Source organism: Crinia signifera, chromosome 8 (genome assembly GCF_055691185.1).
Source record: "Crinia signifera chromosome 8, ASM5569118v1, whole genome shotgun sequence".
In the NCBI taxonomy this organism is placed as follows: domain Eukaryota; kingdom Metazoa; phylum Chordata; class Amphibia; order Anura; family Myobatrachidae; genus Crinia; species Crinia signifera.
In genome coordinates, this window is record NC_139224.1 from 96,786,466 (window position 1) to 96,800,782 (window position 14,317).

The following is a 14,317-nucleotide window of genomic DNA, read 5'->3' on the forward strand; positions in this document are numbered from 1 at the left end:
TGTTTGCTTAAACCCGGGGGTCACTGGGGGCCCCACATACACCAAAGAAGAAGTGTCCATGTCAGATGCATTCATGTCATATCCATCCTAAAGGAACTACAGCTCTTCAAATTTCTTAATAGTGAGGGATCACCGTCCTTCCCTCCCAAGTTGATATCAATTCCATCATGCCCTCCAAACGTCAGAAAGATATGTCAGGATCGGCTAAAACCAACTTCTTTAAACATCCATTCCCAATTCAAGAGATAAAAAGCAAAAATCAGACCATCTCTGCTCAAACACAGCTTTCTGCTCTCAGCGCTCCTTTTGACCCCACTCCTTCCCCATCTACCTCCCTGACAACTATGGGAGAAAATAAACCTTTAACAATCAGAGGCCATGAAACAATTACTAAATGCCTTCAAAGCAGATTTCTCTCAAGAACTTAAGGCAGCTGTTCAATCCTGTCAACAATCCATTGATGCTGTGGGTCAACGGGTTGATCATCTAGAAATTAAAATGGAGGAGGTGGTGAAGTCCCACAACGAGCTGATCGGTCTTCATGAGGAACTCCAACAAGAGAATGTTGTCCTTCGTAGCAAACTGGCCGACCTGGAGGACAGGTTGCGAAGAAACAATATTAAGGTTAGAGCAGTGGTTCCCAAACTGTGCGCCGTGGCTCCCTGGGGTGCCTCGGGACACATGCAGGGGTGCCCTGGGTTGGTAGTCCAGGACCAACTCAAATTATTAATGGTTAATTATTTATAAGAAAAACCAGTGCTGGTGGCTGCCAATCATAATATGTGTACAAATAGAAGCAATTCCTGCCCTTTTCCACATAACTGACCCTAAGAATCGCATATAAATCCAATCTAATTAAAATAAATTTGGCCTAGGGGTGCCACGACAAAAATTCTTATACTCTAGGGTGCCGTGATTAAAAAAAGATTGGGAACCCCTGGGTTAGAGGAATCCCAGAATCTGTCACCATGGACGGCCTAGTTCAATATGTGACAGACTTATTCACAAAGCTTCTACCAACGGTACGTTTCAGACTTTCTTCTGGATAGTATACACCGCATTCCAAAAGCCAAAAATGCGCCCAAGGGGGCTCCTCGGGACACCCTGATGAGATTCCACTACTTCCATATAAAGGAGCGAGTTCTTCATGCTGCAAGTACTGTGGAGGATTCTGAAACTATCTTGGGAGATCTGCAGATATTTGGGGACTTTTCTGCCTCCACCTTCGCGCTGAGGAGAGCGTTTGCGCCAATCACCAGATCTCTCAGGAATGCAGACATTCAATACCGCTGGGGTTTCCCAACAAAGCTGATTGTGTGATGCAACGAGACCTCTACCATTATTACTACCTCAAGGCTGGTGTGTGGAATGTGGACATTTTGGCACCCTCTGTCAGCAGGGTGGCGCAGGAATGGTCCTCATCTGACCGTGCAGCATAATTGATAAGTATACACTATGCTGGGTTTATTTCTAGCTAATTAGTTCAGTTTAATGTGTGGATATTGTGTTTACTAGTTTTCCTGACATGGAGGCCGGGCACCTTGCAGTGGGTTTCTCCCTGTGGGGGGGCTCTGGCTGGGGAGGCTGCTGGGACTATATTGATATATTGTGACCACTGGATGGGTTTGATACGTGGGTCCCCGGTCCCGCCCTCCGGATGGATGACCCTCCCATCTTAGGTGGGCTGTCTGTTTGTTAACTTTATCCTGTTCAGTAACATTGCCCTATCCATCGTCACTTTCATAGTGAAATTGTTATTTCCTTATGCTCTTTGTTCCTGCTCTAGCTATATGTCTGCAAATGACTATACTGAATGCTATCTATCTGTATTTTGGGGCCCCCCGGTATGGCCCTGTGCTATGGCCCATCCCCCAATGTGCCGCCAAACTGGGCGGCCCACGTTGACACCGAAAGGGTGTCCTCCCCTAAGTTTCTGTTTCCTACTATGTCTCTCCTTTCCTGTTGAGACCACCCCTCAGTTTCCATATATTTTGATTCAGTTCAAAATTCCCCTCCCCCAACTACAGCACTGCTAATTCACATGGCTACTTTATATTTAATGCTCCTATTATCAAGTGCACAACACTATTTCGTCTGTTACTATTTCACTGGTTACGAACGCTCCATAAAGAGCCAGCTTCATGGTTTGATTCTTGTTCTCGGCTTGATGTGGTCTTTATATCCCCTTGCCCTAACCCTGGGCATGACATTAAGCAAATTTGTATTTACTGTTATACATGACTCCACGTATATTTAATGTATTATCATTGAATGCTAAAGGTCTAAACTCCCCCTATAAACGGAGTCTGGCACTAATTTCTCAAGACTTAAATCTCACATAATTGCGATGCAGGAAACGCATTTTCCTGCATCAGCCCCTCCCCGTTTCTATAATAGTAAGTTCCCTCTATGCTATACTGCCAATGGACCCAGGAAGAAAGCAGGTGTTGCCCTTCTTTTCTCTCGTCTTTGTAACTTCTCCTTAGAGAAACTAATAACAGACCCTGAAGGCCGATATCTGATTGTTATAGGTCAGGTTGACGATGTCCAGGTTACAATTGCTAATGTGTATGTCCCTAACTCTAATCAAGTTCCCTTTATTAGGAAACTCTGCTCTACCCTCCTCTCATCCTATAAAGCATGGGTCTTCAACCTGTGGCCCTCCAGATGTTGTAAAACTACATGTTCCAACATGCATTGCCACATTCTTTCCTATAAGAGCATGTCAAAACTGTCAGGGCATGCTGGGACATGTAGTTCCACAACATCTGGAGGGCCACAGGTTGAAGACCTGTGCTATAAAGGATCATTGATCGTATTGGGGGACTTCAACTTGGTCCTAGACCCTTCAATGGATAAATCCACGGCCCGCCCTGTCCCTAGTTCCTTGCAGCAAAGGAACCAATCCCGGGCCTTCCAACATATATTGTTGGAACATGGCTTGTATGAGGCTTGGAGGACAAGGAACCCCGGGTGTAGGGACTATACCTTTTTCTCCGCAGTCCATAGGTCATTTTCTAGGATAGACCTGGCCCTTACAGATGGGAGAACTCTCCAACAATTAAAGGCAGTTGACATTCTGCCGACTTCGTGGTCAGACCACTCAGCCTTAAGGCTTGTGTGGGACCTGGGGTCGGCTAGATTGTCTCCCATCTCCTGTCCAATAATAGTACTAAACCTATGATTGATCAATCCCTAGCTTTGTACTTATAAACTAATTCCCCGATGGAAAGCTCTGTCCCAACACACTGGTGCACTTTAAAAGCAGTTCTGAAGGGAATCTTTTATTCAGGCAGCCGCCCAACTTAAAAAGAAGCTAACAAAACTGCGGGAGGAAATTGAAGCAAAAATATCTGATCTAGAGCGTAAACTTAAGTCAGATCCGGCCAATAGAGTAGTATACAGAGATCTGTTGAAGTTGAGAGATGAATGGAACACCATGTCTATGTCGGAGGTTCAGAAAAACATTCTCAAGTTGAGACAAAAGTATTACATCCAGGGCGATAGGGCAGGCAGACTGCTAGCGAGGAAACTGAGAGGAAAACAAGCGCAGGAACGTATTAAACAAGTTACAAACTTGAAAGGTACCCTAGTTTCAGATCCCCTCGATATAGCCAATGCCTTTGCGGAATATTATTCTTCTCTATATAATCTTCGTCAGGACACACTTACCCCGCAACCCACAGCAGAATCTATTGAATCCTTTTTTACAGCACATTAACCTTCACTCGATGGACCAGGCTGCCTTACAGCTCCTTGAGCGTCCATGGTCAGTAGACGAGATCTGGCTGGTTATCGATACCCTTCCGGCGGAGAAGGCTCCGGGTCCCGATGGATTCATTAATCAATTTTATAAAATATATTGTGACCAACTAATCCCCATAATGGTCCCCTTGCTCAATGAGGCATCATCACTTGGTTCCTTCCCCGCTGAAATGTTAGAGGCTCGAATTGTCACCTTTCCCAAGCTGGGTAAGAACCCCAAAATTTTAATAAACTATCGCCCCATAGCCCTATTAAATACAGATGTTAAGATATACGCTAAATTAATAGCAAACAGACTAAACTTGATTCTCCCCTCTTTAGTGAACCAAGATCAGGTTCTGGGGAGACAGGCACTGGACAATACTAGAAGAATTATTCATCTGCTGGATGCCTTCTCCTCGAGGATGGAGCCTTTATTACTTCTATCATTAGACGCGGAGAAGGCATTCGACAGACTACACTGTGGGTATATGCTAGCTACGCTGCAGAAATTCGGCATTAAAGATAGGGCTCTGTCCGCTATCATGGCTCTTTATTCCAACCCAACAGCCAGAGTCTTTGTAAACGGTATGTTGTTGACCACTTTTGCGATTTCCAACGGCACCCGTCAGGGGTGTCCACTATCCCCATTAATGTTCGTGTTGGTGATGGAACCCTTGGCGGAAGCGATTAGGTCAGCTACAGACATTAAAGGTCCTCGCATGTCTGATCGCTCTTTCAAGATCTGCCTATTTGCAGATGACGTGCTCCTGGCAATCACAACCCATCACCCTCCCTAACTGCCCTCCACAACATTCTCTCTATCTATTCTTCAATTTCCTATTATAAATTAAATAGTTCAAAGATGGAAGCTTTACCAATTAATATCCCGAAGAGTACTCTTGACGAGTTAAAAGGGAAGTATGACTACTCATGGCAGTATGATAGCCTAAAATACCTTGGCATTAAAGTAACACCTATAGTATCATACCTCATTGCCGCTAATTACCTCCCTTTATTACATACATTTTCCCAGATGACTAATGAATGGATGCTCTTGGAAACTTTATGGCTAGGACGTATATCAGCACTGAAGATGGTACTCCTCCCTGAATTACTCTATCTCTTTAGAACAATTCCCATCCTCCTTCCAAAAGACTTGTTAAACAAATTTAATGCCCTATTCTTAAAATACATTTGGAGGGGTAAAAAACCTAGACTAGCCAGAAGCACATTATGCCTCCCCAAATCTAAGGGGGGTCTAGCGTTCCCAGACCTATACGCATACCAAATAGCGTGTATACCCCTATGCGAGTGGTTCGCTAGCAGAGATCCTAAACCCTGGGTCTTGTTGAAGAGGGGAATCTCTTTGCAGATACCGCTCACAGATATTTTATGGCTACCTCCGTCAGAATCCCCAAAAGTTGTTGAGCGACTCCTCGTTCTTTCATCCACTAGACGCTCTTGGCTATCACTAGTGTCATTAACCCCTGAAATTTCTCTCCCCCCGCCCGAGCTGTCCCTAAAGGGAATAGCTCATGTAATTCCAAATTTATCGCTAGATTCCTTGACTTCACAAGGCATTTTGACTCTGGATAACATTCTCAGGGAAGGCACTATATTGCCTTTTAGCGACATACAATCCTCTTTTGCAATTCCCTCTAAGCAATTCTATAAAGTCCTCCAATTGCGCCATTGGGTCCAAAGCGTGGGTTCCCTTTCCCATTCACATAAAATAGTTCCTATTCCTAAATACATTTTTCACAGACTTTCCAGAACAAACTCCAGAGGCTCTATTTCGTGGTGGTACTGTCTGCTGACAGATCCACAGCAGACTGCTAAACTAAGCTTCCAAGCTAAGTGGGAACGTGATTTGACAATCCCCTTGTCTGATGATGATTGGAAGACTATAGTTGCTTCCACTCTTCACTATGCCAGTCTCGCATACAACAATTTTACAAATTGATCCACAGACAATACCTGACGCCTGCCCTTTTACACACTTTTTGGCCATCCACCTCCAACTCGTGTTGGAGACAATGTGGAGGAGTTAGTACACTCATCCATATATTTTGGTTGTGCCCTAGACTGGCGGAAATGTGGTGTAGGGTATTTAGACTACTCTCAGAAATCTCAGAAATCTCAGGTGTTACCATCACCCCGCACCCGAGAGTTGCCCTATTTCACTTGTTCCCGGTTCACGTTCCCAAAGATACTCATTACGTCCTAGGCCACATCTTAATCTCTACTAAGCTATTCCTAGCTAGCCACTGGCAGACTCCCCTGGTCCCCACGATTTTAACGATAGAAGAAATGGTTCACGATCATTATTGGTGTGTATCAGAGGGTTCACCCTGGACGGGATCTCATCTTGCCCAGATAGCAAAATGGACCCCCTGGGTTGCCCATAGATTAACAAACTCCTTGAGAGTTGATTAGCTACAGACCCCCTTTAATGTGAAAACTCAACTTCCCATATAGTATTCTGGTTCTAGTGTCGGAAAATATATATGTTAACAATATTTCTCTGTTTTGTTTTTATCCAGCCTTATACTTTGATTTAAACATGCTTGCAATGTATTTGAGATGCATTAAATTGTCAACTGTGATGTGTTGTACCCCTATTTCCCCGTCCCTTCCCTCTTCTTTATTCTGTACCCCTACCCTTGGTGTCTACTTGACACATCGTTAAAAACGTAATAAAAATGGAATCTTTAAAAAAAAAAAAACTGGACAGTTGTCAGTATATTTCACTTCAATCAATACTGGAAAGTCTCTTTGGTTTTAACCAAGTTCTAATATCAAATCATTAATAGATTGCTTACTAATAATTGGCTTCAGCTAAGCAAAGTTATTTCAATGCATTAACTAAACCCCCAGTTCCAAGGAAAATGCATGCTTAACTAACCCAATTAACTTTTAATCAATAGGAATTTTCATGTGACACATTTAGCCATAACCGGTTGTGCTTATATCTTTTCCTTTTTTTAATTATAACAATTGTTTTCTTTTATGTCATTGTACGTATGTGTTTGATGTGATTTTATGCTATTATGTCACTTATTAGAGGCAGATATCAATAAATGCCTTATTATTTAATTATACTATTCCCTGATATTGCGCAGTTCTATTTTTAAAAAAAAATTCTTGTTTGGTCTTCTACGGGGATTCTGAACAATCCCCATAAGAACAGCTGCAAATAGACGGGAAGGAATTATTCCTAAACAGTCTGGTCATTTTTAACTTTTGTTTGTAACTAGTCGGTTTACTTGCGGTGCAGAACTTTTTTGCTTTACAGCGTTATACAAGCTGCACATTAAAAACAAATTAAATTCAAAAAATCCTAATCACTTTTTCTCGTCTTTAATTATTCATTCTTTGTGTGTAGTGCACCCAAGTATATACTGTCAGAAGGTGGATGTGTGATTGATTGGCCTCCAAGCAGCGTTATACAAGCTGCGCATAAAAAACAAAATACATTTTAAAAATCCTAATCAATTTTTCTCGTCTTTAATTATTCATTCTTCATGTGTAGTGCACCCGTAGTATATACTGTCATAAGGTGGGTGCGTGATTGTTCTACAAGCTGCACATTAAAAATAAAGGTACTTGTGTAGTTTCACAGCTGCAGTTATGTAGTTAGCGTATTGTCCCTGTCAGAATCAGCGTAGTGTTCCCGTGGGCAGCGTAGTCAGCGTCCCTGTCAGAATCAGCATAGTGTTCCCGCGGCCACAGCCATTGGGCTATGCTAAAAGCATAGCTTAAGCTGCCGCCGTGACACTACACAAGTAGTCAGTCAGACGTCCCTGTTAGTATCAGCATCATGTTCCCCCCCCATTCGTGGGCAACCAGAGCCGGAGCTTACGTTATTAGAATAGAATAGAATAGAATCAACTTTATTGGCCATGTATGCATGCGCACACTAGGAAATTTTTGTGGATTTACAGTGCAGCATCAAGCAAGGATAAAGGGGGGGGGGGGCATTACATACATTAAATTGAGACATTATATGCGGGGAACACATGCCCGCCAAGCAGCTCAGCGCCTAGACAGCCATCAGCAGCGCCACTGGTCGTTGCAGCAGCCGGTAGGTAACAATATAAGCAGGGACAGTACAGTATCACACAGGGAACACATACCCACCGTGCTGCACAGCGCCTAGGCAGCCATCAGCAGCGCCACTGGTCACTGCAGCAGCCAGGTGGGTAACAATATGTATTGTTAGTGTAGTCAGTCTACACTTACTAAATGAATTGGGAACCATTGACCATTGTAACCTGCCTGTCATGACAGGAGTGAATGTGTTCCTGAAACACCCCCACTATCCACGCCAGCCCAAAGCGTGGCGAGCACAGTTACCCCCATGAGGGGACGCGGATTACTTTACATGTATTTGGTGTCCCCTCGCGGGGCTCGTTGCGCTCACCACACTTTATAAAATCAACTCCACTCCGACGTGGATAGTGGGGGGTAAGAAAAGATCGGGAGGACGCATAATGCTGTGCTCGCTGCGCTTCAGGCTGGCAAGGATAGTGGGGGTTTCAAATGGAGGCATTTGCCAGTATGTAACATGGAGCACTGGCAAATGCCTCATGTGACACACTTGCATCCGCACCCCCTCTTTGTGCAGGAGATGCACACGCTACCGAACCCCTAACCCTGTCAGCAGGATTGCTGTAACCTGCCACAATAGTTAGTGAGACGCAGAAGTGTATCATGCGCTCCTGCATCTCAAACAGATGGAGCTACGCTGATAATGTAGCTTAGGCTGCCGCCGTGAAACTACACAAGTAAGGCAGCCGTTCGGCTATGCTGATAACGTAGCTTCAAACGTAGCGTAAGCTGCCGCCGTGAAACTACAAGTACCAAAACAAATTAAACTACAGGTACCAAAACAAATTAAATTAAAAAAATCCTAATCAATTTTTTATAGCAACGTGCACATCAGAATTACTATACACCAGCCACTAATAGTCCTGAGCGCAGGTTACCACCACTCTTTGTATAATCAATTTTTTTGCACCCATAGAATATACTGTCAGAAGGTGAGAGAGTGATTGTTCGGCCTCCAAGCAGCGTTATACAAGCTGTGCATTAAAAACAAATTAAATTAATGAAAGTAAAATAATCCTAATCAATTTTTCTCTTCTTTATTCAGTCTTTTTGTGTACTGCACCCATAGCACACTGTCAGAAGGTGGGTGTGTGATTGTTCGGCCTTCTAGCAGCTGTTAGCTGCGCATTAAAATAACATTAAATTAATTAAAGTAAAAAAAAAAACAAATCAATTTTTCTCTACTTTATTCATTCTTTGTGTGTACTGCACCCATAGTATACTGTCAGAAGGTGGGTTTGTGATTGTTCGGCCTCCACGCAGTATTATACAAGGTGCGCATTAAAAACATAATAAAAAAATTAAAGTAAAAAAATCCAAATCAATTTTTCTCTTCTTTATTCATTGTTTGTGTGTACTGCACCCCAAACACCATACTTATACTGTGAGAAGTTCCGTGTGTTAATAACCAGCCAGCTTGATGCAGACCTTGGCCTAAATTAAATGAAAATAACATTGTGAGCTGTTAAGTGGTCAAAATTGTCTTGAAAGGGCTGGAAATTGATGTTATTGAGGTTAATATTGCTCTAGGGACAAAAAAAACACAAAATCTTAGGCCCGGCACTCATCTCTAGTATAGATACGTTTTTATACTGTCCTCATCAGCAGCAGCATGAATCATTACTAAACAAAATGCCTCACAAGGTCTATATACTATTAGAAGAGATGGTAATTGTAACAGACACTATGCTACATATATCTGTCAGTTGTGAAAATGTGCTTTGAATGCTGAAACTACTATTAAGTATAATTTAAACAAAAAGGAGGAAGCCAAATTATTCAGAGTAGGCATTGTAGCCAGACAAAGGAGCTGCAACTTTTTTTTTAAACCACACCCTTTACATTATTGATATACAAAACACATTACTTATATACACAACACATCTATCTAATACAAAACACATTTCCTGTGGCTTTTCAGGTAAAACAGGGGATACGGACACAAAGAGAGGACTATCACACCAGGAACCCTTAATTCGAGATAATCAAAATGTTGTTTTATCGAGGTGGTGCAACCTCAGACATGGATTGGAAGAACAAGAAAAGAAGACAAGAAAGGGATGCTCCTGGGTCCAGGGGCAGTGGAAATGGGCAAGCTGGGTCGATGCAACCCAGGTCTCGTTCACTGCTATGCAGACGCTGACTCTGGGAGATTCTCTCCTCTCCCAGCTCCGCCTCCCGAGCTCCACACAGCTCAGTTTTAATCACACTTTATTTCTTCTTTATACACCTTTTGAATTTAATGTATTTAGCTGAAGTAACCTTTTTACAATAATTTATTAAAGTTAGTCTTTAATATTCCCTATTACTTGTGTGAAAAAATAGACACTTTCTTGTCTTCTTTTATTGTTCAACACAGAGGATATAGAAGAGTTACTGCATGCAGGTTACATTCAGCTTTTGATCTTTTAAATAATTTTTAGTTATGTCTTGGAACTATCATTCTGATGTTTGTTACTAGAGGTAAATGTCACACCAATATGCTGCTGATTCTGTTTATTTGTTGCCTTCTTTAGTAATTTGTAACCCTGGGGCTGCTGCATTAGTAAATGCAAAAATGTATCCTAAATCCCGATATATATACTTGGAAGGAGAGAAAATAACGTTCTATTGTGATGGTAAATACCAAACACCACATGGGAAAGATCGTGGAGAGATTACATGCCTTTCTGATGGAAAATTTCAGTCAGCAAAATGTTCCAGTAAGTACAATATCTTATTATGGTTTTTATTTTGACGTCATAAATAATCTTAAGAGATTCTGGGCCTGAAGCGGAGCTGGAGCAAATCCATTTATTTATTTATTAAGTGCAAACATAAAGGTTGACATTTAATAGGATGCACTAGTTGTTTTTTTTGTGATAAGGCACGCACATTTTGGCGAAAATGCTTACTTAATAGGGTGCGCTAAGTCACGTAATTCGCATATATTAAGCTCTGCGGAATCTGTGTGCGCTATATAAGAAACTGGTAATAAATAATAATAATAAATATATTGTGCGATAAACCACACATTTTCACTTGCCGAGTTTAATTCGCATTTTTATCGCATCCAGATGTTTTTGCATTGAAAGTATACAAGTCGCTTATTGCAGGGAATTCGCATTTCAAAAGTGTCTAAAAACCGCCACTGATGCAGACCAGGTCCTGATGGGCAAATAGACCCAAGAGCAACTTTGGTCAAATGCAGAAATGGTTAATTTTCACACAGGTGTCCACAATTGTATTCATAACCTCCCCTACATATACACAAACATCATTAAGGACATCTGTGAGGGTTTGAGAGATGGAGATTGTGCAGAGTGGTGTTGAGCTGGCTGTTTGTGACTTTGGTAATTTGGAGGATCTGCGCGAAAGATCCAGGTACCCCGAGTACTGCGTGCTTCATGTAGGTATCGTGCTTGGCTGTACCTGGACTCCCTCTCTGATCAGCAGGTTGTGGGGAAGTTTCGGCTGAACCGCACTAACCTCTTGAACTTATATGAGCAGGTGAGAGATGATTTAGACCCTTGTGGGGATGCCAACTATGCAGTGTCTGCCCTCTACTTCTTGGCCACAGGCTCCACTCAGTCTGTGACCTCATGGTCATTGGGGGTGTCACAGGCCACTTTCTCTAAGCATTTAAATCAAGTGTTACTTGCTTTCAAGAAATTGTGGCGCACATATATCAGATTCCCACATTGTAAGTCCTAGTGGCAGGACCTTAAGGTGGCTTTCTATCGGCTCTTAGCATTCCCAAATGTTCTGGGAGCCATAGATTGCAGCCACATTGGCCTTCGGGCACCGCATGTGAGGGGAAATGTCTATGTCAATCGGTGTGTGCCTCACTACCTTAAGGTGCAGGTGGTGTGTGATGCCAACCTCAAAATATTCAGTGTGGTTGCAGGCTACCCAGGGAACTGTAATGATGCCTATATTCTGCGTCACTCAGGGCTGGCTACTTGGTAAGTACATTTTAAGTTCTGTAAATGATTGCCCACTATTTATAGTGCTATTGTGTTCATTTACATACTAAACAATTATTGCACTCCTGTGTAGTGTGTCATTAGTGTGTTCACTTTAGCCAGACATTTATCTAACCCTAAATCACTTTCAAAGGTGATGTCACTCTGGACAAATAATGGGTATGCTTGTTTCTGAAACCACTAATGAGCAACAGCAAGTGTAACCTGTACTATAGTGCATGTTTTTTTTTTTTTTTAAGTGACAATTTATTGTGTTGTGTATTCTGATATGTGCAATATATAGGTGTAATCAGTCCCTCTCTTTTACCATACTTCTGTAAATATAGATGTTTTTTGCCTTGAGCATTTAAACCAAATGTACACAATCTTACCATATACTGTAATGACCTAATTTTTTTCTTTTAAGGTGACTCAGGATATGGGTGTCTCCCTTGGCTTATGACACCTCTGCATTACCCGCAAGGCCCTGCCCAACACCGCTATAAAGAAGCACACATTGCCACCCGCAATGTTGTGAAACGCACCTTTGGGGTGCTGAAAAGTCGTTTCAGGTGTTTGGACAGATCATCAGGTACACTGCTTTACCACCCAGCTAAAGTAGTGATGATTGTCCAGGCTTGCTGCATGTTACATAACATTGCCCTTTCCTAACCACGTTATGTGGAGGATGGCAATGCAGCAGTCGTGCAGGAAGCTGAAACTACCCAACCTACGGTAGGAGTACGCAGAGGGGGGATCTGATGCGCAGGGAGATCATAATGCGATATTCACAGGTATTTGCATTTCAAAAATATACAACCTATTCTTATCTCAAAATATCTCCCATCTCGACCACTCCGCTCTGCACAAGATCGGCGTCTCTCTTCTGCACGGATCACCAGCTCCCATTCCCTATTAAAGGACTTTCATCGTGCTGCTCCCACACACAACAAGACTCTCCAATAGCCTCCAAACTTTCAAGCGTTCCTTGAAAACTCATCTCTTCAGGCAAGCCTATCATATTTAAGTTCCATACGCATAACCCTCTGATGCACTTATGTATTATATAGCTTCCCTTCTGGACCTACAAGCTATGCTATTACTGGTGCCTGTCCTCGTGTTTCCCTCCTATATCCCTATAGATTGTAAGCTTGCAGCAGGGCTCTCTTACCTCCAAGTCTGTCTGCTGTTACCCAGTTTGTTTGATCTCTGTTTACAATTGTAAAGCGCAACGGAATCTGCTGCACTATATAGAAACTGTAAATAAATAAATAAAATACTACCTACAAGTACCTTTTGTTAAAGCGTGTTTACATACCATAAACCAATTGCCAAACAATATAACCAATATTTAGGGAAGTAGCGGGACCCCAATGAAAGAAGCTGCGTAACCTGAGGTATCCTATGGTGCTCACATGCTGGTAAGTAACTAAATACAATAGTGCATGCCATTAAAAAATGTCCTACAGCAGCAATATATTGTAACAACCTAACTGCACATTAGCATTGTGGATTACACCATTTTATGTTAAAACACCCAATAATTACGATGAAAAAACCACAGACACATGTAAATGAACGACTTTACTAATGTAAGCAATGCTTGAATTGTGCAATTACTGTTTCATAAATTGTAATGTTCAAATTATGCAATCAAAAAGTATACTTCAACAAAAATAAACATGTGTATATTATAACATCAAATTTTGGGAACCTGTGTACGCACACAGCCCCCCTTTGCCCCTGACCCAAGGCCACCCCTGGTTCGCACACTTCTACTTGCGAGAGAAGTTGGTGAGCCACTCAGTGGGGTACTTGACACTCTGCTAATTGTGGAAGTAGCATCCCCTAATAAATTGATCTCTTGGTTATTTATTTGTGTCTGCAGGGCGACCAATGCAGTAGTTTGTGCTGTTATAGCTTGTGTTTGACCATGTACACTCTCATTTATGATGGCTACATTATTGTTTTGGACCCATAGGGCCTGGCTGATCTTGGCCAGACATGTGTCCAGGGTGGCAGCCATTCTAACTTGTGTGCCCACACTTACACAGACACTGTGGCCCACTTTTTAAGTTGCTGAAATATATTTCTAAGGAATCCTTGCATGTTGCCCATTTGATGGCTTTGCACCTCCATGAACGCAATTTGTTTGTGTTGAAATAAATGTAATGAGTGTGCTAATTCATCTGCTGTAGATGGTTGGGTGGATGTTGTTTGCTGGGGTGCCAGCACATTTGAGGGCCTTTGAGTGACAGTTGTCTGTGTGTTTTCCTCCTCAGGTGAGAATGCATCGACTGTTTGAACAATCATTTCTGTATCTTCTTCTATCATTTGTGGTGTGTCTGATGTTTGCACCACTAGTTGTGATGATCCTGTGGAAAATGAGCATACCACCATAAGTGTGTAGTATGTGTCAGTGCATTTAAGGTGTTTTTAGGGTTATGGCACATAACAATGGGTACTGTACAGTAACAGATGTACCGCAGCATATTGTTTAATGCTGTGATGTTTGA

The 14,317-nt window shown here is 42.3% G+C and overlaps 1 protein-coding gene across 1 annotated transcript in view; it reads left to right on the plus strand.

Moving 5' to 3' along the window:
- LOC146026279 (coagulation factor XIII B chain-like) overlaps positions 1–14,317 on the plus strand; it is a 269,367-nt gene that overhangs the window by 126,295 nt on the left and 128,755 nt on the right. Inside the window, exon 4 of the mRNA XM_083156812.1 lies at positions 10,374–10,559. Coding sequence (XP_083012938.1) covers positions 10,374–10,559 — 186 coding nt within the window. The remainder of the gene's footprint in view (positions 1–10,373; positions 10,560–14,317) is intronic.